Source organism: Vicia villosa, linkage group LG5 (assembly GCF_029867415.1).
Source record: "Vicia villosa cultivar HV-30 ecotype Madison, WI linkage group LG5, Vvil1.0, whole genome shotgun sequence".
Lineage (NCBI taxonomy): Eukaryota > Viridiplantae > Streptophyta > Magnoliopsida > Fabales > Fabaceae > Vicia > Vicia villosa.
Window position 1 is genome coordinate 145,278,133 of NC_081184.1, and position 24,009 is coordinate 145,302,141.

At 34.6% G+C, this 24,009-nt stretch overlaps 1 protein-coding gene across 1 annotated transcript; it reads right to left on the reverse strand.

Annotated features, from left to right (window-relative positions):
• Positions 1-17,878: 17,878 nt before the first annotated feature.
• Positions 17,879-21,656, reverse strand: LOC131602971 (serine/threonine-protein kinase BRI1-like 2). The gene has a single exon (XM_058875205.1). It carries the CDS (start codon positions 21,490-21,492, stop codon positions 18,073-18,075), a length of 3,420 nt encoding a protein of 1,139 aa, XP_058731188.1. The 5' UTR covers positions 21,493-21,656; the 3' UTR covers positions 17,879-18,072.
• Positions 21,657-24,009: the final 2,353 nt, after the last annotated feature.

Consider the following 24,009-nt stretch of genomic DNA (forward strand, 5'->3'; position numbering starts at 1 on the left):
ACCTATTGGTGTATCACCACATGGTATCATCATATCGTCATAAGAAAAACACACGTCATAATCACAATAACATCATATCATCATAAGGAAAACACACATCAAGTTATACCATGACATGGTTACGTCAATTCATAGTAAAAATCATAATTACTATGTTATCACTACATAGTCTCATCACCTAATTATAATACAAGCACTAGAAATATACATCCTATGAATCATTTTATTCTACCGGGATATAGTCTATTGCATTAGCTTTCCAACACTTTGAACGACTTATCAAACGGAATCTGAAAACTCAAATTATGGCCCTTACTAAATTCTGATTCTGACTCGGTTCGACCGACGAAAGGAATGGCTCGCCTGGTGAATCAAGGCAGTAGATAAACTTCTAAAACCCTTCTCCCGATGAAGCCTCACTTACCCGGCGAATATGGCAGCACAATAAACCAGAAAAGTGCGATTTTCTCTGTTGGAGGCCTTTCGTACCTCTGAGTTCGATTCTGTAAAAAGCCCCAGTTTTAGAATTCAAATCCTACGATTATATAATATTTATAAAAGCCTATAACACTTATTTAGAGGTCTTAACCTCGTACATCCATCAAGGGTTCATCCATCTATATCCAACTAACGATTTTCACCAATATTTTCAATCTTCATCATAGGTTCATCAATCCAACAAAAACCCCAAATACAACATACAATTATCTAGACATTAAATCAATTATAATAAAAACGATGAACTCCTCTTACCTTAGATTGTAGTTAGCTTTGATTCTCGCCGCATTCTCTCTACAAATCCCTGTGTGTTCTTCGTGTCCTAGCTCTCTTCCTTTGCCTCATCTCTAAACTCCGATCGTATAGAATGAATCTATCTTCCCTCTTTTCTCTTTTTACCCCTAGGGCCCCTAATATGGCTTTACTCTTTTTTGCCCTCACTTAACCTCTTACAGTTTATGTAACGCCCCAGACTGCTTTCGGGATGATCGACTGATCCCACAAACCAACACGGGTCTTTCACCATGCTTTGACCTCACTCACACGTTTTCCGGGAAACTTCCCAGAAGGTCACCCATCCCAGAATTGCTCCAAGTCAAGCACACTTAACTGTGGAGTTCTTATTGAACGGGCTACAGAAAAGAAGATGCATCTTGTTAGTATAGGTAGTACCCATAAATCCTTTTAAGTTTTCCTTCAACCATGCAGTCACATACCTGCACGACCTCAAGATCCCTCTCATTCCGATGTGGCAACCACCTTTGCCTTCTTTGGCCTCTGGTGTTACATGTGGTGCAACCACCCCTCGACATCTTCGACCTCGGGTGTTACATGCCCACCAGCTTCCACATGGTTCGTCCTCGAACCACATCGTACTGGGAGAGGTCTGGCTCTGATACCATTTGTAACGCCCTAGACTGCTTTTGGCATGCTTTGACCTCACTCACACGCTTTCTGGGAAACTTCCCAGAAGGTCACCCATCCCAGAATTGTTCCAAGTCAAGCACGCTTAACTGTGGAGTTCTTATGGAACGGGCTACCAAAAAGAAGATGCATTTTGTTAGTATAGGTAGTACCCATCAATCCTTTTAAGCTTTCCTTCAACCATGCAGTCCCATACCTGCACGACCTTAGGATCCCTCTCATTCCGATGTGGCGACCACCTTCGCCTTCTTCGGCCTCTGGTGTTACATGCGGTGCAACCACCCCTCGACATCTTCGGCCTCGGGTGTTACAGTTTACCATTTCGCCCTTATCATCTCTAACACCAATATTATTCTATTTTACTAATTAAAATAATATTAATTAATTATCTTAATTATTATATATCATCTAAAATACTCTATAATTCTCCAACACATCAACATCATCAAATAAATCACCAAAACATCATATCACACCTCATCTTCATCAAGTCATCACAAATCACCATAACATCACATGAACCATCAAAACATCACATAAATCAAATACGTCACCAAAACTCACTAAAACATCATCTATATCAAATGCTTCACAATAACTCACATAAACATCACATAACCTTCATATTCCCCAAAACATCATATAGATCGAATACTTCACGATGACTCATATATTCATGCCAAATTAATTAAATAAATAATGAATCTAGAATTCGGGATGTTACACTGGTGCTAGAGCCAGTGGCGATACTGGTGACAAGTGGCATTAGACTTCAAACCACCACACTTTTTCATGGGTACTTTATCCTCTTTAGCTCCTTTGTTTAGTTAATAAATTAAACTCTATACAAGGAACATTAAAGTGAGCAAAATTTCCATGTGACGCTATTTCCCATGCATTGAATGTTCATCTACTCACTTGCAGGTTTTCTTGTCATTTTGAAGCACACTAATGGTCATTCATTATTAATTATAACAATATCCACTTGTTCTAATAATTACAAGACCAATTCCAGAAAAGGAAAAAAATATTTCTAATACAATTAAATATCTTTCGATTTAAACGTAACCTTAGTAAGGACAACACAAAATCTAATCGAAACTTTAGGTAGCAAGACTTTGAACTTGTTATTCCTTATGATTAGATCGGTGTTACCTTACACACATTCTTTAATGGTTCTTATCTTACATCTCTCACCTAGAACTATTTATGGCCATGTGATTTTCCTCTTTCGTGAATTTATCGTGAGATAAACTCCATTTTCACTTTGAGATTGTACCATCTTGAAATTCACATAGGTGAAATTCATATTGTAACTACTTTACTTGAGATACATATTCTCAACATCAAACTTCATTAAGAGTTTATAAAATTCAACCCTCCAAATACAATATTTAACATTTTTACATAATGTTGCACAAAACATCCAAATCAAGAGTTAGTTATTACCCATTGAATCTAAGGTTAATGTTTTCTTAATGTTAGATTGGGTTGCTACTATTATTGGAACTCTTACTTAAGGAGTTTAAATCCCATACCTCTCGAGGTAGTCTTCACTAAATCTCTGGCTAGTGGTTTAGTATATGGATCAACTAAATTATAGCTTGAACGTATGTATGTGAGTGAAATGATTCCATCATATGTTTAACTAAGTTCATAACCCTTATTTTTTTTCTTTATCTTGATCCCCAAAATATTATCAATTAGTCCAAGATCTTTCATATTGAATGTGGAAGTTAGAAACCTCTTTGTTTCTAAAATTCCATTTATCTCATCGCTAATGATCAACATGTCATCAACATAGAGACAAAGGAATATCACAATGTTCTTACTCATCTTTGTGTACAAACATTTGTCACAAGAGTTAAGAATAAATCCATTTGAAAGTATGACATATTCAAACGTTTGATGTCATTATTTAGGTGCATGTTTTCATCCATATAGGAATTTTCTTTTGTAAATAATCAAAATAAAAAAAATTAACTCAATATTAAAGAAATTAGAATAAACTAAACTATAAAATAAATATCGAAAAGGATAATCAATGAACAGAACGATAGAACCTGGAATTAGAAACGGACATAGACGATTGAAAGGCTTCGTACGTGGGATGCCGGGATGTATCTGGTTTATAGGCGTTCAGAATCCAGACGATGTCAAATTCAGAGAGGTTGAGCCGCAAAGACAAAGTTTGATCAATAGACAATAGGTTTCAATGAAAGGAGAAGAAGAGTTTTTTATGAACAGAAGATGAGCCTATAAAAAACGTGAAGAATATAGTTTGTAGAGTGAGAGACGTTTGTTAGGGAATTGGAATGGGTTAATAAGGATTTACTTTTTTTTATGATAAATAAAATACTTTAACTGACATTAATTATGATATTGATTAATTTAAAAAAAAGATAATATTGATTGACTAATTTTTAGAAAAGAGAGATTATATATATATATATATATATATATATATATATATATATATATATATATATATATATATATATATATATATATATATATATATATATATATATATATATATATATATATATATGGCCGGTCCTAGATTTGAGTAAGCAGGCCCACAGTTCAGGGCATCAAATATATGAGGGCCTCAATTTAAAAAATTATTAAGAAATTATAATATTGAAAAAATATATTAGATACTTGTTAGCGAAATTGTTTTACAACTTAATGTTTGTAGCTCAGCGGCTTAGTGATTGCTTGGGAGACCTGTAGTCACAGGATCGTTTCTTGTTGCCTTCCAAATTTGAACAATTCATTTTTGCTTCATTTAGAAATAATATAAGAAAAACTTACTTAATTATATCTAATAAATTTCGGATATAATTTTTGTCATAATTAGTATTTTTCAAATTTTAATTAGAAAATAATTTGTATATAATTAATTAAAATTTATAATTTAGAAATAATATGAGGAAAACTTACTTAATTATATCTAATAAATTTCGGATATAATTTTTGTCATAATTAGTATTTTTCAAATTTTAATTATAAAATAATTTGTATATAATTAATTAAAATTTATAATGATATTTTAAATCAAATTTTATTCTCGATAATTATTTATTCTAACTCTAATAATTTAATCTTAATTTATTTCAGTATAAATTTTAGAGACTATTTATACGTTATAGTTAAATATTTTAAAAGTTTATCATACATTTAGTTATTTATTATCAAATTCATTATCATTTGTGTTTTGATTTATTATTTTTTTATCTTAAAAATAAATTTCTTATCAATCAGATAACCTTCGTATTAGGACCGGAGCATGGTTTAGACCTATTCCTATATTTCTTAGTCATATGACTTGGTTTTCCTTAATTAAAGCATGAGAAAACACCCGTTTTATTTCTGTGAGATGATGGATGTTGCCTATAAATTGGAACAATTAAGGCCCTTAAAAGATTCTCATTCTTAATTTAGTTAATCATATTGTAATTTTGAATTCTTTAATAATATGCAGATGACTTCTTATTCGCGTTGAAATTCTTTTTGTTGTTAGAAACAACCAAGACTTCATATTTTTGATCTTGTCTCCGAGATTCTTCTCAATTTTTTAGACGAGTAAAAACTGATTTTTTTTATTAGGGGTCCATTATTTTATTTGTCTCGCGCCTCTAAAAAGTCGGGACCGACCATATATATATATATATATATGTGTGTGTGTGTGTGTGTGTGGAGAGAGATAACTAGAAAAAAAAAAGAAATCACATTGTTTACACATTATCTAGTTAGGACATTTTGTTCAGCAGCATATCACATATCTTATTTCAACTGATACCATATTTGTCAATATCACTGTATTATAACAATAATAAATAATTAAGTGCTTAAAAGTGAAAAGTAAGGGATGTAAAAACAAAAGTGATAAATGAAAGTATATTACAAAAAGAGAAGTTCTTATAAGATAAACATAATTAAACGGGACCAAATATACGAGGGTATCTTACGTGAATGATGAAAGGAGAAAATGTAGCAGGAAAGGAGGGAGGAAAGTGGGTGTGATTGTTCTTTGACAATTCAAATAACCAAAGCAGAGAGAAAGGGCTTTAACAATGTAGGGTTACTTTGTTTGTGATTATCTAACTCATGTTTGGGACCACGTGCACCTTCCTCACCTTTTAACGCATCCCCATTTCCTTTTTGGTTCTCTTCTGAATGTATGGCCATGCTGGGAGAGTTTGGCTTTATACTTTCAATTCAATATAAATTAATGCGTCTTCTTTTAGCGGTCGGTAACGAGTAAATTTAGAGTTTGGATTCGTTTACCACCTTTAGTAATCATTACATATGTTAATTGAATAATGTCTAAAACTTTATCGCCTCGTAACGTAGATTTGAGGAAAAATTGCTACTCCGTCACTCTAGGAAATACTAATAAATGGCTTTAGTAAAAGAAAATTAAGTTATCACGTACCCCTCAGTCCTCACGCTCCCTTAATATAAGTCTAAACTATAAATTACTTGATCAAGTTGATAGTTGATGATTTATAATTAATAAAATAATTAAAATGTTTAGTAAAGTAGCAATTTCAATAGTTAATAAATATAAAATGATATAAAAGAATGTTATTTAATTAATAATTTAGTAATTATATACTATTTTCTATATTTTATTAAATCAATTTTTATTTATATATATATATATATATATATATATATATATATATATATATATATATATATATATATATATATATATATATATATATATATATATATATATATATATATATATATATATGCAAAAATACCATTAGAATAATCTCCCTTATGCTAGTTAGATGAGATTGTAAATGTTGGAGTGTTTGATTCTTGGGTGCCTTTTACCGATGTATTCTTGTCAAATGCTTCTAAGATACCTCAACATTTGCTTCAATGTTCTTTATGTTGTCTTTCGTTTCAGTCATCTGATTCCTTCAATAATGGACAATAAAGTGTCGCATAGCGTTTCTCATGATTGAATGCTCAAAGTAACGTTTATTGTTATCATAATTGTTATTAATCTCGAGTTATAACAGATCGGACAACCATTTTGTAACCACCATGTGACCCCTGGATGACCCATTCTAAAAGGCCGAAACGACATATTATATTCCTCTAGTAAAAATGCCGCACCCTTCTCGCTGTGATCTGAGGTTCGACCTCATCTTCCACCCATTTAGTAAAGTAAACAACTACAACTATAAGAAACTTCATTTGTCCTGTTACTAAAGGAAAGGGACCCAGAATGTCAGATCCCCATTGATAAAACGATCAAGGGGAGATTAACGAATGTAACAACTCGGCGGGAGTGAGGATGAATAGGGCATAGATTTGACATTTCTCACAATGATTCACGAACCGAACACAATCTTGCAACATGCTCGCCCAACAGTAACCGACTCTGAGTACTTTTACAAACAATGCCCTTCCATCAATGTGACTCCCACATGTTCCTTCATGTACTTCCTTCATCACAAGTACTACTTCTCCCTCAGAAACACATCATAACATAGGGGGTGATCTACCCATCCTATAAACCTGACCAGCTACCATAAGGTAACGAGATGATATCCTTTTGATCCTCTGGTCTTCTGCTTCTTCCTCTGGCAGCTAGTCTTTGATTAAATACTGAATGATACGTGACATCCAGCCTCGTGCCTCTTTAAGCATCATAACCTCTCCAGTTTCTGTGCTCGGTCTTTCTAAGGTCTCTTGTATCATAATTCTATTTAAATTGAGATCTTTCGCGCTGGCTAAATGTGTTAAGAGATCGACTCTGTTGTTTTCTTCTCTAGGAATATGCATTATTTCTAACTCCGTGAACGCTTTAACAAACAATAGAACGTCTTGTAGACATTTGGCTAATAATGGTTCCTTTGTTTGATATTCCCTTTGATCTAAGTGGCGATTAATTGAGAATCAATTTGCACCCGCAAATGAGTAACTTTGACTTCTTTAGCTTACCTCATTTATGTAATTAGGGCCTTATACTCTAATTGATTATTAAAAGCTTGAAAGTCAAAGCAAAAGGATTTCTCTAACACCATCTCGCCGCACCTTCCAAAACTATCCCCGCTTCGCTGTCCTTCAGATTATCCATTAATAAAATCCATTGGCAAGGTGACTCCTCGAGAATGAGCGTACTCAATTCTATCCGAAATTTTGCTAGCACTTGCGATTTGATACTTCTCCTTGATGTGAACGTGATATCATACTCAGATAACTCCACATGCCACATCACCATCCTTTCCGCCAGGTCTAACTTTTTCAAAACTAGCTTAATAGGATAATTTTTCTTTACGATAATAGGGTGTCCTTGAAAGTAGTGTCTTAGCTTTCTATTTGTGACAACTACCTCTAGGGCTAGATGTTAGATCTTATAGTAGAAACGTTTTGATCCCATGAGGACTTTGTTGACGAAATAAACCAGCTTTTCTCCTTCATTACAGTCTTGAACTAGAACAAAGCTCAAAGCTCTACTTGAGACCGCCAGGTATAAGGTGAGAGGGAATTCTCTTTATGAAGGACTAGAGAGGCTGACAATAAACACTTCAACTCTGCGAACACCTTCTCACATAATTTTGTCCATTAAAAGCTTGCCTATATTTTAAAAGTTGCAGAGAAATTGATAAATTTATCTCCCGCACAAGACAGAAACTGAGATAGGGCGGAATATCTGCCATTTAATTACTGAACTTTTGTTTACTAATAATGGGCTCCTCATATCGAGAATTTCCTTACATTTATTGGGATTTACCTTAATTTCTTGATTGGTCAACATGAAACTGAGAAACTTTCCAGCTTGTACTCCAAAAGTGCACTTATCTCGGTTAAGCCTCATGTTGAAGCTTCTTATTGACGCCAACTTTTCTTCCAAGTCCTTGACGTGATCCTTCTTCTCAGGGGGTTTTAACCACCATTTCATCAATGTATACCTCCAATTATCGTTTTATCTAGGAAGAGAACACCATATCCATTAACCTTTGATAAGTAGCCGTTGAATTTTTCAATCCAAATGAAATCGCTTCATGATAATAATTACTTCGACTTGTCATGAATGCGATATTGGGAACATCTAGCGGGCTCATCTGTATCTGGTTATAGCCAAAGTAAGCATCCATGAAATTAAGCAAGCAAAACCCAGATGCAATGTCAATGAGACTGTCGATGTGCGGTAATGGATAAGGATCCTTTGAGAAAGGCTGATTGAGGTTAATGAAGTCCACACACATGCGCCATTTCCCATATTTTTTCATTACCATGATGATGTTTGATAATCAAGTCAGATATTTTATCTCTTGGATGAAGCTAGCTTTTAAAAGTTATCCATCCTCTTCGGCTACTGCCTTTCTTTTCTCTCCGACATCCTTTTGATTTATTTGGGATACGGCTCATGTTATGGGTCCAAGGAAAGTTGATGACCCATTATCTCTAGGTCAATCACATGTATATTAGAAGGGGTCCATGCAAAGAGATCTACGTTGTCCTTCAATATTTTTATGATGTCATCCTCTTCCTCTTGGAATAGGTTTGAACTGATATGTGTGAATAGTCTTTAGATATGATCTACACCTTTTTTAACTCTTCCATGGGAGTTAGGCTGTCTTATGTCGGATCCTTCCGTGGGGCGAGGTCGACGAGGTTTACCTTGAGGGGGGTCTCGATCGTTGGAAAATCTTGCTAAGCTTTCTTCTTTAGCTTCAGGCTGTCTTTGTAACATTTTTTTGCCAGCCCCTGATCACCCTTTATCTCGCCCATACGCCCATCATTCAAGGGGTACTTTTGGGGTGAGATATAAAGTCGATAACACTATTATAAGGGAATTGAACGTCAGTCTTCCAATAATAATGTTATCAGGGGAAGACGCGTTCACGATCAAGTATCTCACCTTGACGCCATTTGCGCTTTCCCCACTACCAAACAGTCGAGTCCAAATTTATGCCTTTGAATGCATCCCAATCCAAGATATCTGCAGAACTACTAGGGTCAATCAGTACCCACTTACATTGCAATCATTAATTTGTAATTTGATGACCATAATATCATTTTTGTGAGCTAGAGTTCCTTTTACATCCCTCCTGGAAAAACTGATAATGGCGAGTTTTTCTTCTGAATTTGAGAGTACCTTATAAGAAACGTGCATTACTGATCATGCATATATTTTCCTGGCTAAGCTAGTTTCTCCTCCATTGGCGAAACCTCCTGAGATGGTTTCTCGTACTTCTTTGTTGTTTTCCCCTTTTTTTGGGGAAGGATTTTATTAGTCATGCTCTCACAGGGGATGGTTTCTCTGCCTTTGAGGTAAGCCAATATCTCTGACGTAAGACAACAAACGACCTATTTGGACCAAAATTTTAATCTCTTTCTTTAACTGATGTGAATCTTTCATGTGATGACCTCAGAACCTATGGTAAGAGCACCACGCGCTCCCATCCTTATCTAAAATGGCGTTGAAACCCTTAGGACGACATGGGTATGGTAGTAGTTTGAGGTGACAAAATTCTCACAGGATATCTATGAACTTTTGTTGAGTAGGGCTTAATTTTTTATAGAGCTTTCTATGGCCTTCGCGAGGCTTTATTATCGATTTGTCTTACTCTCTAGGCTTGTGATTGTCTTTCTTGAACCTGGTTCCAACTTTTTTCGGTTGTGTCCTTTCTTTGGCGTCTCTGGACTTTTTCTCCATATTAATCTCTTCACCTTTGATATAACATTTTGCTCTGGTTATCACCTCATCTATGCTGGTTTCCGGCTTTTGCACTAAGGATTCATTTAAGTGGTCGGCCTTTAGACCGTGTTGAAATGCTCCAACGAATATCTCTTGATTTGAATGAGATACTTTGATGGTCTCCTTGTTGAATCATACCAAATACTCCCGGGGTGATTCAGAATGTCCCTGACGGACGTAGAACAAGCCCGTTGTTGATACCTTTCGATGCTTGTTTGCATAGAAATGTTATACCATCTTGCTAGTCAGGTCTTGATAGTTAATGATAAAAAACCTGGGTAAGCTCATATAACATCGCATGGCCACGTCTTTTGAATGTTCCCTCCATGAGTTTGCATTTTAGAGAATCGAAGGCGCCAACGATTTCCATTTGATTGTTAATTGCAATGATGTGCTCCCGAGGATCACTCTTGCCATCGAAGGATGCCAAGGGCGGTAGATCGAAGTTATTTGGAACTTGATCGTTCCATATCACCTCTGCTAGAGGTTAAGGATCCAAAAGCTCCTATTCTGCCTTCCCTTCCTGTTGACTCTGAGTTTGTTTGAGCGTATGAAAACTATCCTATAACGACTCATTACGCTGCCGTAGAGCCTCAATAATCGCTAGTAATTGCGTCAAGTCTGGCGGAAGAGGCGGATCACTTCTACTGGGCGATGACTAAGACATGTCGATGTTGTAAGATTAGTGACCTAGATGATTTTTGCGCAGCATGGAAAGATTTTATAGAGGCCTACGGTGGACGCCAAATGTTGTAAGATTAGTGACCTTGATGATTTTTGTGCAGCTTGGGAAAATTTGAGTTGTTACCATATTTTTCAAATATACTACCAAAACTTTCAAAAATTTATGAGTTTTTACTGGATTTTTTTTTAAAAAAAAAATATGAGTTTTTACTAGATTTAAAAAAAAAAATCTACAAGCTTTTATCAGATTTTTCAAACAATTTACGAGTTTTATCAGTTTTTTCAAAAAAAACTTTGAACTTTTACTGGATTTTTTGAAAAATGTGGTAGTGTTAGTTTTGTTATTTTGCCTATTCAAAATGAACTACCAAAATTTTCAAAATTACGGAAAATTATAAACATATATCAGATTTATCAAAAATTCGGTAGTGTTAACTTGGTCTTTTTTATAGGTCTACATGATATGAACTACCGATTTTTTTAAAAATCGGTAAGTTTTTCCTCCCACTAATTTTTATAAAAAAAAAAACAATAAAAGTGCATATCGGCTTTTTAGAATACACTGCCAAATTTTTCTATTCATATCGTATTTTTTAATTGCACTATCAAAATTTATAATTTTTTTGTTTAATTCTAATAAGGGCATTTTAGATATTATAAAAATTGGAGGTGTTAGATTTAAGTGTGGGGTGACAAGTAAAATCTTGCTTTCAAGCTATTGAAAACTTGGGCCTTGGCCCACTTTGGCTAAATAGAAGATCCAAGATACTCCAGAATCCTGGTTGTGTTCAATTTGGTAACTTTCAGATCCTTCTTTTATAAGCTGCTAACTTGTTATGTTTGGGTGAAACTGGAAAAAGTGGTTTGAAATATTAATATGTGACCATGATGGGAATTGTATGTTCTATTGTAAATTTCTTGTTTATGAAAGACTTTCTCAAAAAATATATAATGAGAAATGAGTATTTGGTGGATGATTATGCTCATATACGTCAAGATTTGTTTTTTTCACTTATTTTCTTTTAGTGTGAAATTGAGAAGTGAGAATCTGCTACTCCCTCCGTTCCTTTATAATTGTCATTTTTGTAAAATAAATTTGTTTCTTTTTAAGTGTCACATTTCAAAGTTCAAGAAAGTATTTTTGTTGTTTTGTCAGAATTACTCCTAATCATTATGATAGAGAGAGAGAGAGAGAGAGAGAGAGAGAGAGAAAAAAAGTTAAATAAACTATTAAAAAGTTTAGGGTAATATTGGAAAAAAATAATTATTACTTAAAAAGTAATAATAATCATTTGTTGTCTTGGTATGTGAAAAAACTTAAAAAGTGACGATTATAAAGGAACGGAGGGAGTACTTGTTTTATAAGCTAAAATTTTTGTAGGTGTTTCTTAAACTTCATATGTGAAAATTTTCTACCATGATGCTTGAAGATCAGTTAAAACCTAAGTTTGGTTGCTGAAATAAATTTGAGACACAAGCTGAATTCAACCATATACTCAAAATTTACAAAAAACTTATTTGACATAGCTACTAGCATTTAAATATATATAGCAAATGGAGTTGAGTTTTTGCATTAGACCATGTATTATCCAGCTATAAAAGATCATTTGCAAGATCAATTGCATCCTGTGTTGCATAGGTACGAGTGCGTACCCAGTACCCGGTACGGGTACTGGTACGGAATGTTGGTGATTTTAGTATCATCAATGTATTTTGGTAGTAATGTGATTTACTATAGGCCAATGCAATTATACGTTAAGTTTGAAACGAGTTAGGGTAGTGCGGAGTGCGCGCTCGTCGAGCCAAACGTGTAATTGAATACAAATAATAGAAACGGGGTTCCAAGGGGCGTAGCCCCAAGCGGGGTGCAGGGTAGCGCCCCGTCGGGGTTCAAGGGCAGAGCCCCTGGCGGGGTGCGGGGCAGCGCCATGCCGGGGTCCAAGGGGCAGCGCCAACTGACATAACAATTCGTTTGAATAGTTGCACCATTTTCAACCGACATAAGTGTTTTTCCGAAAAGGTGTGTCTGTTCGTTTTCTGTTATTGGTCTCCTATATAAGGAGTCTTTTGGCCTCGATTTTGGATACGAAATTACATACTTCCTCTCTACATTCTGATTTGTTCTCTATTGTCAGAAACAGATTGTTCTTCAAGAATTATCCCCGCAAAGATTTCGTGAACCCAGACAAGAATAGGGTCGAAATACTTTGTTCGGAAAGTGAACGAACACGATTCTTGAAGATATCCAGGATTATCATACCATATCTCTAACACGGAGTACGACACTTTTAGAAAAATTAAGGTACGGGTACGTTAGTATAATGTTTTAAAAATACAATTATAAAAATAACTATGCAATAATTTGGTTTAAAAAAAGTTAATATCTATGCAATAACATAAATAAATCACACTTAAAAGTATCATTAAAAAGTGTGGCTTATAGTTCAAGTTCATCGAGAGAAAGACTAGCAATTTCAAGAATATCAATTCTATCAAATAGATCTTATTCTTCTCCGCCAATATCCCACATTTTTGTTGTTCCTTCACTATAAACCTTACTCTTTCTCCGAGAGAACACGAAGATACGTATGAACAAAAATTGAATCCTTAGCCCGCATTGGATTGAGACTATTTCTTTTTAATGAGTGGATAAATTCATATGTGCTCCAATTTCTCTTACTAGAAGATGATAATATATTAGTTTTCCTTTCACTTTTTTTATTTATAAATGGAATAAATAATCTAATTTTTATCCGGTAAATTTTTTTTCAAATTATACCTTCCAAAAAAATTTAAAAAAAGTTGGGTACGTGGTACCGAATGTGTACCGGTTAGTGTACCAACTTAAAAATAAAATTAAAAAATTTGGTACGGCTTCGGTGCGTACCGGGTGAGTACCGTACGCGTACCGGTATCCGATATGTACCTGGTACCGGTACTTTACTTAAAATGAAGTACCCTTGCATCAGAGATTGCATCTAAATTCTTCTTTCTGCTTAAAATTTTTCCATTATTAAAGGGTTTATAAGAAAATAATAAATGTCTCAATTAAAACTCTTCTTCATATCACATTGCCCTATAAGTATCATTTACTTATTGGCCTAATTGATCAACTTTTCCCCCAACATACACATTCTCTCTTAATTAAAATTTTAAATTTTTATCACATTTATTTATCACACTTTCTTACTTACATTTTGATTTTTTTATCTATTTATTTATCATCACTAAAAATATTAATAATCTATTTTTATTTATCTAACGGGTCACTATCAACACAATATCTAATTTATTTTAATTAATCATTATCTTAATTTGAGAATAAAATTTTATTTTAAATATTAATTTTTTTTCTCCATCTCAGGATTTTTTTTCTTCTTTTGTGATAATTTAATACAATTAAATTTATATAATTATTGTTCATTTTATAATTAAATAAATTATTTCAAATTTTGCATTTGTATCTAAATATATTTTATATCGCTTCAAATAATATTTTATTTCTCACGAGTCATTATCAACATAATATTTATTTTATTTTAATCAACAATTATCTTTATTTGAGAGAAAAAAATTATTTTTAAAATTTAAAATTTCTTTTTTTTTTCTACATCTCATAGATTTTTTTTATATGATTATTTATACAATTAAATTTATATGATTATTGTTCATTTATAATTAAATCAACTTATTTTAAATTTATGTGTCTAAATATATTTTATACAATATCAAATAAATTTACTCGTGCGATAGCTGATGTATTTTATTAGTTACATATAAATAGCACCGGAAAACCTCGATCAAATGAAGAAAAAAAATGCATGCAAATATTAGCATCCTGCCATCCTCGAAGAAGTCCAAATCCAATACAACCATAATTCAATGACAAAGTATATACTTCTAATAGCAAGAGTTTTTCAGCTTTCATGCAATTAATCACCCCAACAATCATATTTTAACTACTACAATTGTTATGCCTAAACTTCTATTTGATTGTAATATTGCCTAAAATCTAAAGTGTTTTAAAAAAAAAAAATTTTTTAATCTGAAACCGGTTTTTAACTGAAAAAAATAAATTAGAAAATTAATATCCACATTTGTATATTTGAAATCGATTATAAATTGAAAATCAATTAAAAATTTAAAACTGATTTGGTTAAGAATACACCCTCTATTCTCTTTTAAAAGCAAATTTGACTTTTTGCATTCATTCAATAAATTATGTATATAGATTATATATAGACTAGATGCATCATTGATTCAATAAATTTAAAAAATTAAATTTTGCTTATAATAATAAGGAATGGAGGGAGTATTGTATAATGGATTCTCCGTAATTTCACCCTTAGGGCCTTATACTTGAGAGACTATGCACATCCGGATCTCTAAAGCATTTGGCCCCTTTATGCCTCGAAAGGATTTAACCTGTTACCTCGAAATCATACCTCGCCACCTCCCCCTCATATTTAATTATTTCATAAATGCCCTTGGATGAAGTAAACATAATTTCTGAACAAATTTTTATTAGAGTAGTTAAAAAAAATTTATAATTGAAATTTCAGATAAAGTAGTTAAAAATTTTTATAGTTGAAATCTCTGATAAAGTAGTTGAAATTTTCGGTAGTTTTTATGAATTTTCGGTATTTATAAACTATCGGAAATTTCAAATTTACCTTATAATACCGGAAATTTCAATTATACTAAAATTTTCGATAGTTTTCTCATTTGAATTTTTTCAACGATCAGGATTTTGCCGACATATTTGGAGGGTTCTTATTACACCGACAAATTTGCGTGGACCAAAATTAATCTTCATTTGTATAAATAGGAGCATGTGTTATAGAGAAATGCTTCTCAAAAAATGTCTTTTCCTGGATTTTTGATTAAGGCGGGAGTGTATTTCAACGGAAATAACCCTCGCGTTAAATTCAAGCTTCTAGATGGCGCCGCATCCCTCGCCAACTTGACAGACAAGCTGAATGAGTTGGTGCCTCGTACCGATAACAGAACGGTGAGAAAGATCAAGTTTTGCAAAGATTGGATTGATAGTAATGAAAGGGTGACATGCAACCTGGTTGTGTTGAAGACCGACAAAGATGTCAAGGTCATGTGGAAATCATTTCGCTTTAGGATAACTAAAGGTCCGATCGAGTTGGATGCACAGATTACAAGATTTGTTGACGACATAATGAAGATGTTGAAACGTCCAGAATCATCAGATAGTACCTAAGTTTTCATGTTTAGTGTTTTTAATTTATTTTTGTTGTACTGTTTTATGTTGTGTTCATCATTGAATCATGTAATTCCCAAAAATATTATAAAATAAATAAGTACGATGATAACAAGTCGGTGTCACAAAATATACATTTAATAGAAACAAAATATAATACACCTACATAGGCACCCTACATGCTATGTCGGCTATCCTAGATAAATCTGTAAAAACCTCAACATTCTGGTTTACCAAACCCGTGAGGTTATCTGCAAGAACAACAATCAACTGGAGGCGGCTATCCTAGTCCTCGGAGGGAGGTGGAGGTGGTGGCGGTGGCCGCACGTCGCCAGCCTATACCTCAACATTAGAAACCCTAGCACGAGATGTCTCCGGAACATCAGAAGATCCTACTGTCGGTGGTACGAGACGAGAGTGTGATATACTATGATACCACTCTAAGTAACCATCCTCGCACTGTGAAAGATGTTGTGCCAAAACTGCGACGGCTCTAATCTCACGGGCAGAGGTGATAATGTGACTCTGAAACCATCTGTCAATCCCACCAGCTGGAGCCTCAAGTACTGGACGAGGGATGCGCGTTACTGCGTCTCCACATTCAATAGTTTCCGGTGAGAATCGGTCGAAGGGTATCTTCCAACCTGTAGCTGGGAACTCTCTACCTCATCCCTCCGGGCCTGAGCTTTTGCCCTATCAGTCAGTATGCCCACAATAGAGCCCTTTTTGCCTCTAATCCTCACTGAAACAAATAAATAAGGCAAAAAAAAATGTAAAAAAATGAACTACGTGAAATTTTGAAAGTTCCGGTATTTTTCGAAAAAAATATGAACTACCGGAAATTTTGAAATTTTCGATATCCTTTAAAAAAATTGAACTACCTTCTAATACAAATTCCTTTAAAAAGTATCAGAAATTTTAAAATTTTCAATATGAAATACTGAAAATACTTACTATTTGATGAAATTTCCTGTATCGCTCCAGAGATTTGAAATTTTTGGTAGCTTCATGTGAATTTTGTGAAATGATAAATTTTTGGTTTCGATATTTTAGTTTTTTCATATATTTGGCAGGCTAAATTCTCACATTCCGAACCATCCGTGGGTCGGATACGGATCCGAGCTCGGGATAACGAGTTCAGGTGAGGATAAGAGTGTCTCTGCAGATGTTAAAGACTAGTTAATAGCCATAAAAGGCCATTTCGGGACAAGATGACAATCCCTGTTGAATGACCTTAAGAAAATAAGGGGACATGGGCATTTATGGCTGAATCAAGTTGGTTTATGAAGGCTGAAACCATGAGATAGTATATAAACAGACCACCCAAGAGTGAAGCATCTTCGACATACTCAACTCAGAACTAGAATAATCCATTAATCCTGCAACCCTGCCTGACTTAGCTCTGGTAAGATTTTTAAATAGTGTACTCTATGTATACATGTATACAGACATAACTAGTTTTATAACTAGTTTTAAAAAAAAAAAAAAAAACAAGTTACATGAATTGGTTATAATATTCGGTTATGATAAATATTTATAAATTGTTTACGGATCAGTTATGTGAATAATCCAATCATGAATATCCTGATGGGATTTATGTCAAAGTTAAATATTGGATTAGCTTTCCATATGGGGGATTCAAAGTGAAATTATTCTTAACTAAATTGCACAAAGCATGGAGTATATATTAGTATCCTCATTCTGCATATCATCCCAGTATTGAGTTTGGTGCATTGCCTTTATTTGATTATTAAACCAATTCACCTTAATTTAATGTGTCTCCTGGTTTCTGATTTCACAAGTAATTACTCCAATCTTGATATTGGTTGAAGTTGCATTGTAATATTGTATCACTAACAATACATAACACAACAAAATAAAGAAACAAATTGTAAAAACAAGGCAAAACAAGCTCTAACATATTTAGATAAAATCTTACAAGCTTCAGTTCATTCACCTGTCATAATAATTATAAACAATAAATAACATGGCCAAATTACTAAGCACTGTTGCTGCTTCCTTCATTTGATCCTGGCATAAGCTCTCTCAACATAGCAACTACCTGCAACATGCTTGGCCTTTTCGAAGGCAAATCATCGACACACCGCAACGTAACCTCCAAATACCTCAACATTTCTTTCACTTCTGCTTCATTTGTTCCTCCTTGAGTCTCCAAAAGCAAATCAGTATCAATCACTTCCATTTGTTTCCCTTCGCGCACTTTAATCTTAGCCCATCCGACCAAGTTTGTGTCACCGAAATCCTCTTTATCGGTTGGACGCTTCCCGCTAAGAAGCTCCAACATTACAACACCAAATGAGTAAACATCACCCTTTGCAGTGCACCTGAAACTTTGGTAGTATTCTGGTGGAACATATCCTGGTGTTCCTGCTAGTGTGCTTACGCTAAGATGTGTATCGAGCGCGCTTATTAGTCTTGCCATTCCGAAATCCGAGACCCTTGACTCCATTTCATGATCAAGTAACACGTTGCTTGATTTCATGTCTCTGTGTATGATGTGAGGGATGCAATTATGGTGCAAAAAACAAAGTCCTTTAGCAGCACCTCTTGCAATTTTCTTCCTTTCTTCCCAGGTTAAAATGCGTCGATCGCGTGTCTTTATTCTTCCGTGGAGCATCTCTTCTAAGCTTCCATATTCCATGTATTCATAAACAAGTAGCCTCTCCTCACCTACTTTGCAGTATCCTAACAAAGGGACAAGATTTCTATGCTTGATTTTTCCTAAGGTTTCCATCTCAGCCATGAACTCTCTATCGCCTTGGCAACTCAGTCGAATGAGCTTCTTTATCGCGACAGATGATCCGTCTTTGAGTGTCGCCTTGAACACTTCACCGAAACCACCGCAACCAATTAGGCTTTCTGCTGAGAAGCCATTGGTTGCTTCAATCAACTGTGAGAATTTAAGCTTCCTTAACTGCCTCTGAAATGTTGCAACATTAATGCTTAACGGCTCTTTCTCTTTGTCGATTTTCCATGTCGTAGCAGCATGGCATGCTTGCAATCTTTTAAGCATCTTCACTTCATCAGCCTCTTTCCTCCTTACGCGCATTGCAATCACCCACACAATCAAAATACATACAGAAGCAACAGAAATGAGAACTCCCATGACAATGTTGTTTGCCCATGAAGCAACTGATCTTCTATGGCTTCCTTTGCTAACATCATCACTTGGATTTGGTGTCGATTGGCCGTAGTCATTCTTGCAGTCGGGCAACGGGACACCACAAAGGCCGGGATTGTTTGCAAATTGAGTGGCTGGAAGTGTACTAAGCTGTCCCCTAGATGGAATTTGACCTGTTAACTCATTGTAAGATAGATCTATTTGCACTAAAAATGATAGGTTTGAGAATGAGTCTGGGATATGACCCTGAAGTCTATTATGTGATGCATCAAACACTCCCAAATTTTTGAGCTGGCCAAGGGATGAAGGGATTTCACCAGATAGTTGATTGTGAGACAATTCAAGTACCTGTAAGGCAATCATATCTCCGAATTCGTCCGGTATTTTTCCGCGAAGCTGATTGTAAGAGAGGTCAAGATACTCAAGAGTCTGATACTTGGTAAACAGGCTGAGCACAGGACCAGAATACAGTCTAGTGAAATCACAAGACCTCAATGTCGGTATCTGCGAAAGCCGTTCAGACCGGATTCCGTAGAATTCTAACAAACCTCCAACACCTTTACACGAGTTTCCAACGTTTCGTACAAAAACCAGAGTGTTTCCTGACAGAATACCAAACAACGATTTCGCTCCTTGCTGCCTTCCAAGTCTAGGAGGGATCTCTCCTGTGAGCTTATTGCTGTTCAAATCCAACCACACCAAACTGTTGCAATTTGCTAACTCTGATGGTATCTCACCTGAGAAGCTATTGTTTCCAAGCTGAAGAACAGCTAGCCTCGTCAAAAGTCCGAACTCTTTCGGTATTTCGCCCGTTAGTTCATTGCTTGTCAATGATATCCATTCAAGATTGCTGCAATTAAACAACTCAATAGGAATTTCACCACTAAGGTGATTGTTATTCAATATTAAATCCTTAAGATGCTTACATTGTCCCAACTTTGCTGGAATCTTTCCTTCCAAACCATTGAACCATGCTATCAACTGCTCAAGATTCTCAAGCTCTCCCAACTCATCCGGAATCGAACCGTTCAAATAATTCAAACTAAAATCAATAGTCTTCAATTGCGAACACTTCGATAATTCAGCAGGAATCTCACCTGTTATGAGGTTATCAGGCATTCTCAGTTCTTCAAGTGAGCCTGCACCTGGACACAAGTCTCTAGGGATGGTTCCGTAAATCTTATTCGAGCTGAAATCCACAATCCTCAACTTTTTGCAAGAAGATAATGAAGATGGAAACTTCATAGAGATAGCATTATTTCCCAACCTAAGCTCCTCCAAAGATCCAAGGCTCCGAAACACCGTCTCAGGCAATTCACCTGTCATATTATTGTTGGAAATATCAACAAGTTGCAGCCAAGTGCAAGAATTGAAACCACCCGGAATCGAACCAGTAATATTGTTGAAAGAAAGTTTGAGTTCTAAAAGAGAACCACAAACATTTCCCAACTCAGAAGGGATCCAACCAGTAATTTGATTGTGTGAAAGATCCAAAGTCTGTAACCTCTTCAACTCACCTAAACTCTTCGGAATTCCACCAGATATGAAATTGTTAGCTAAATTCAAACTCTTGAGACTAGTGCAATTCGACAGAGAAACCGGTATCGAGTCTGATAAATGGTTTCCTGATAGATCAATCTGCAACAACGATTTGCAGTACTCAATCCTCAAACCAGAAATCGAACCTGTCAAATTGTTCGACGAGAGATCAAGGGACTGAAGCTTATCAGAATTTTGTATAAAATTTTCAGGTATAGGACCTGTCAAATTGTTGTAAGAAAGATTCACAACAACAAGATTAGGACAGTTGGAGAATAGATTCTCAGGGACAGGACCTGTAACTTTACCAAAGGAAAGATCAAGTTGAGTTAAACTATATGGTAACAGAAGCAAAGAAGAAGAATTTACAGAAAATGAGTTGAGAGAAAGCTTCAAAACAGATAACATATCTAAAGAGAATAAACGATCAAGCGAAATGGTTTCGGAAAGATCATTGATTCCGGTAACTTCTAGGCCAGTGACTCTTCCAAGGGTGCAAGTGATGCCAAACCATGTGCATGGGTTGGTTTTTGGATTCCAACCAGATAAGACTCCATTTGGATCCTTCTGAATCATGTTTTTGAATGTGAGAAGCGCGGTTGCGTCGGTTTTGATAGAAGAAACTGGTGCAGGTGATTCTGCAGTAGTGATCATGGGAGAGAAAACTATGGTGATGATGATTGTGAGAAGGAGGGTTAGAGTGAGATGAGGTAAAAGGTGAAGTGGGTTGTTTTCCATTGAGAAAAGAGTTAAGGTTGTGGAAAGAGAGAGAGAGATGGGAGAAAGGTTGGAAGGAAATATAGTGAGAGTGATGAGTGTGGAGAGAGGAAAGGAAGAAAGAAAGAGTGAGAGTAGTATGATGAGAGTTTTGGTGTGGGAAAAAAGTTAGTGAAAAGAGGTTTGCTTTATGTGTTTTTATAAAATTTAAAGGAGGGAAAGTGGGAAGAAGGAGAATAAGTTTGTGTGGTGGCTTTTTGTGTATACTATATATACTATGAATTATAATATGTATTTGTTTCATTGTTTATTTTATATTGTAATCTTGATCCTCTACTTTTAATATTTGGAAACAAAAATTTCATATGTTGAAATTTTGATCCATCTAAATGTGCATTTGTTTATGCTCCCGGAAAATGGTTTTGAATAAACTAATTTTATAAAATTGATTATGATTTAAATTAATGTAAATGTAAAATGATTTATGTTCGAATAGATTTTTATAAATTTTAGCATAAAATATCATGTAACATTCAGAATCAATTCGCCTTAAACGTGAAATCAAACATAGATTTAGATGTGTTTGGTTATTCTGAAATAGAATTGATTCTACTTTCATAGTGCATGTTTGGTTTGGCGGTGATGAATGAAAAATCGCGGTGAAAAATCACGGTAGCCTAGAAGCTCCCTTTTGTAGCTTCTGGTTTTCTACGGTGGAAGGGCATGTAGCCGCGCGTTGGTTGAAAAAAAAGTTATTCCAAACATGCTCATAATTGATTCTACTAGTTAAAATTTGTAACTTTTAAGTTTAAACGTCATTTTTATACTGAACTCAATTTTATATAATTGTATCTCATAATAAATCAATTATATTTATTCAATTTTAATAAAAATAATTCTGTTAAACTTAATTCTATCAAAATCAATAATATTCGCTGCAAATCCAAACACACACAATCAATTTGCTCAAAATTTATGTTAAACTTAATTTTATCCAAATCAATAATATTCGCTGCAAATCCAAACATACACAATCAATTTACTCAAAATTTATGTTAAACTTAATTATATCAAAATCAATAATATTCGCTGCAAATCCAAACACAGAGTCAATTTGCTCAAAATATATTTTCTTCACCGCATAATGAAATATTTGTAGGAACTTATTTGAGTTTTGGTCAATGGATATGGGACCCGCAGACGAAAATCGGCGCAGAGCAATAGAAAGAAGAACAAAAACCAGAGACACTGGCCTATGCTTGATCCAAGAGTCACAGTCTGTCAGTGAGCGTGAGAATGTTTCCCAATTACAGCATCGTATAGTGTACATCCGAATATCTTACTTGCACACACATTAAGTTAAGTTGTAATGCAAATCTACATGCTACATCTGAAACTTTACATTAACGTGACTATTTGATTTACAATACTAGTACAACCTAAAAAGAATTGTAAACATTTTATTGAGGACCCCACATGTTGAATTTGAAGGTAAAGTAATGATTGTGTGCTATTATGGTTGAAATGTTTAGAGTAAACGAACATGGCCCCACCACCATGAAACAACATCAATTACCTCAGTGTTAATGGCATGGGATGTGATGATGCTCCCTTTGCAAGCCATTACATGTTATTATCCATATCACTACTACTAACTCTTGAAATAGTGACTTGGTTCAATCTATCTACCCTAATCTTTAAGGTTTGGGACCATGTTTTACTTTACATACTATAATTATAGCAGATTCTTCATATAGTGTTCTCAATCAGCAAATTAAGATTTTGTGCCTACTAGTGGTTTATTTTTTATGGGAAAGAATTGAATCACTATGTTCTTTTTATTTTTTTAACCTTTTATTTAACTAATGTGTCGCATTTAGAGAGAGGGCACAGACTAATGTGTTGGGAAAGACATTTGTTAATGTGGTACTTTTATAATAGCTTTTAATAGATTAAGATCAAATGGGTTGCTAGCTAGTGTGGTCAAATGAAATGGAATTTAGAATAACATTTGCTAGGTGACAATATGTCTAAGCCGAAGGAAACACAATCCCTTTTTTTATGTTCATCTTTATGTTCAGGGGAAATGGTTAGTGTCTTCGCGTGTGATTGAATTGACAATGGATATAATTAATTTTTAAATAATTGAATTTGGTAAAATTGATTTTAATAGAATTGAGTTTAGCGTAATTGATTTGTGTTTGGATACATTTATGTAGAAGTTAGTTGAACAATAAATTTCAATGTAAAAACTACCTAGAATAAAGAGAATTTCTTCACCCACCTCCTAACCTTCTTGTTCACCCCTGGTGAATTTACAACACTACCCCTTGTTTCGGAAGTTCATTTTCGAAAAGGTACTTTTTTTTGAAAAAAAAGTGTTTTCGGAAATGAACTTCCGAAAACGTGTTTTTTTTAATATAAAATATTGATTTCGGAGATGCATCTCCGAAATAAAGTTACATTTTCAGAAAATGTGGTGTTTCGGAAGTTCATCTCCGAACTCACCCCTCTTGAAGGAATTCGGAAATGCACTTC

Excerpts from the sequence above, each read along its gene's own strand:
- LOC131602971 (XM_058875205.1), bottom strand. The coding sequence starts at position 21,492 with ATGGAAAACAACCCACTTCACCTTTTACCTCATCTCACTCTAACCCTC.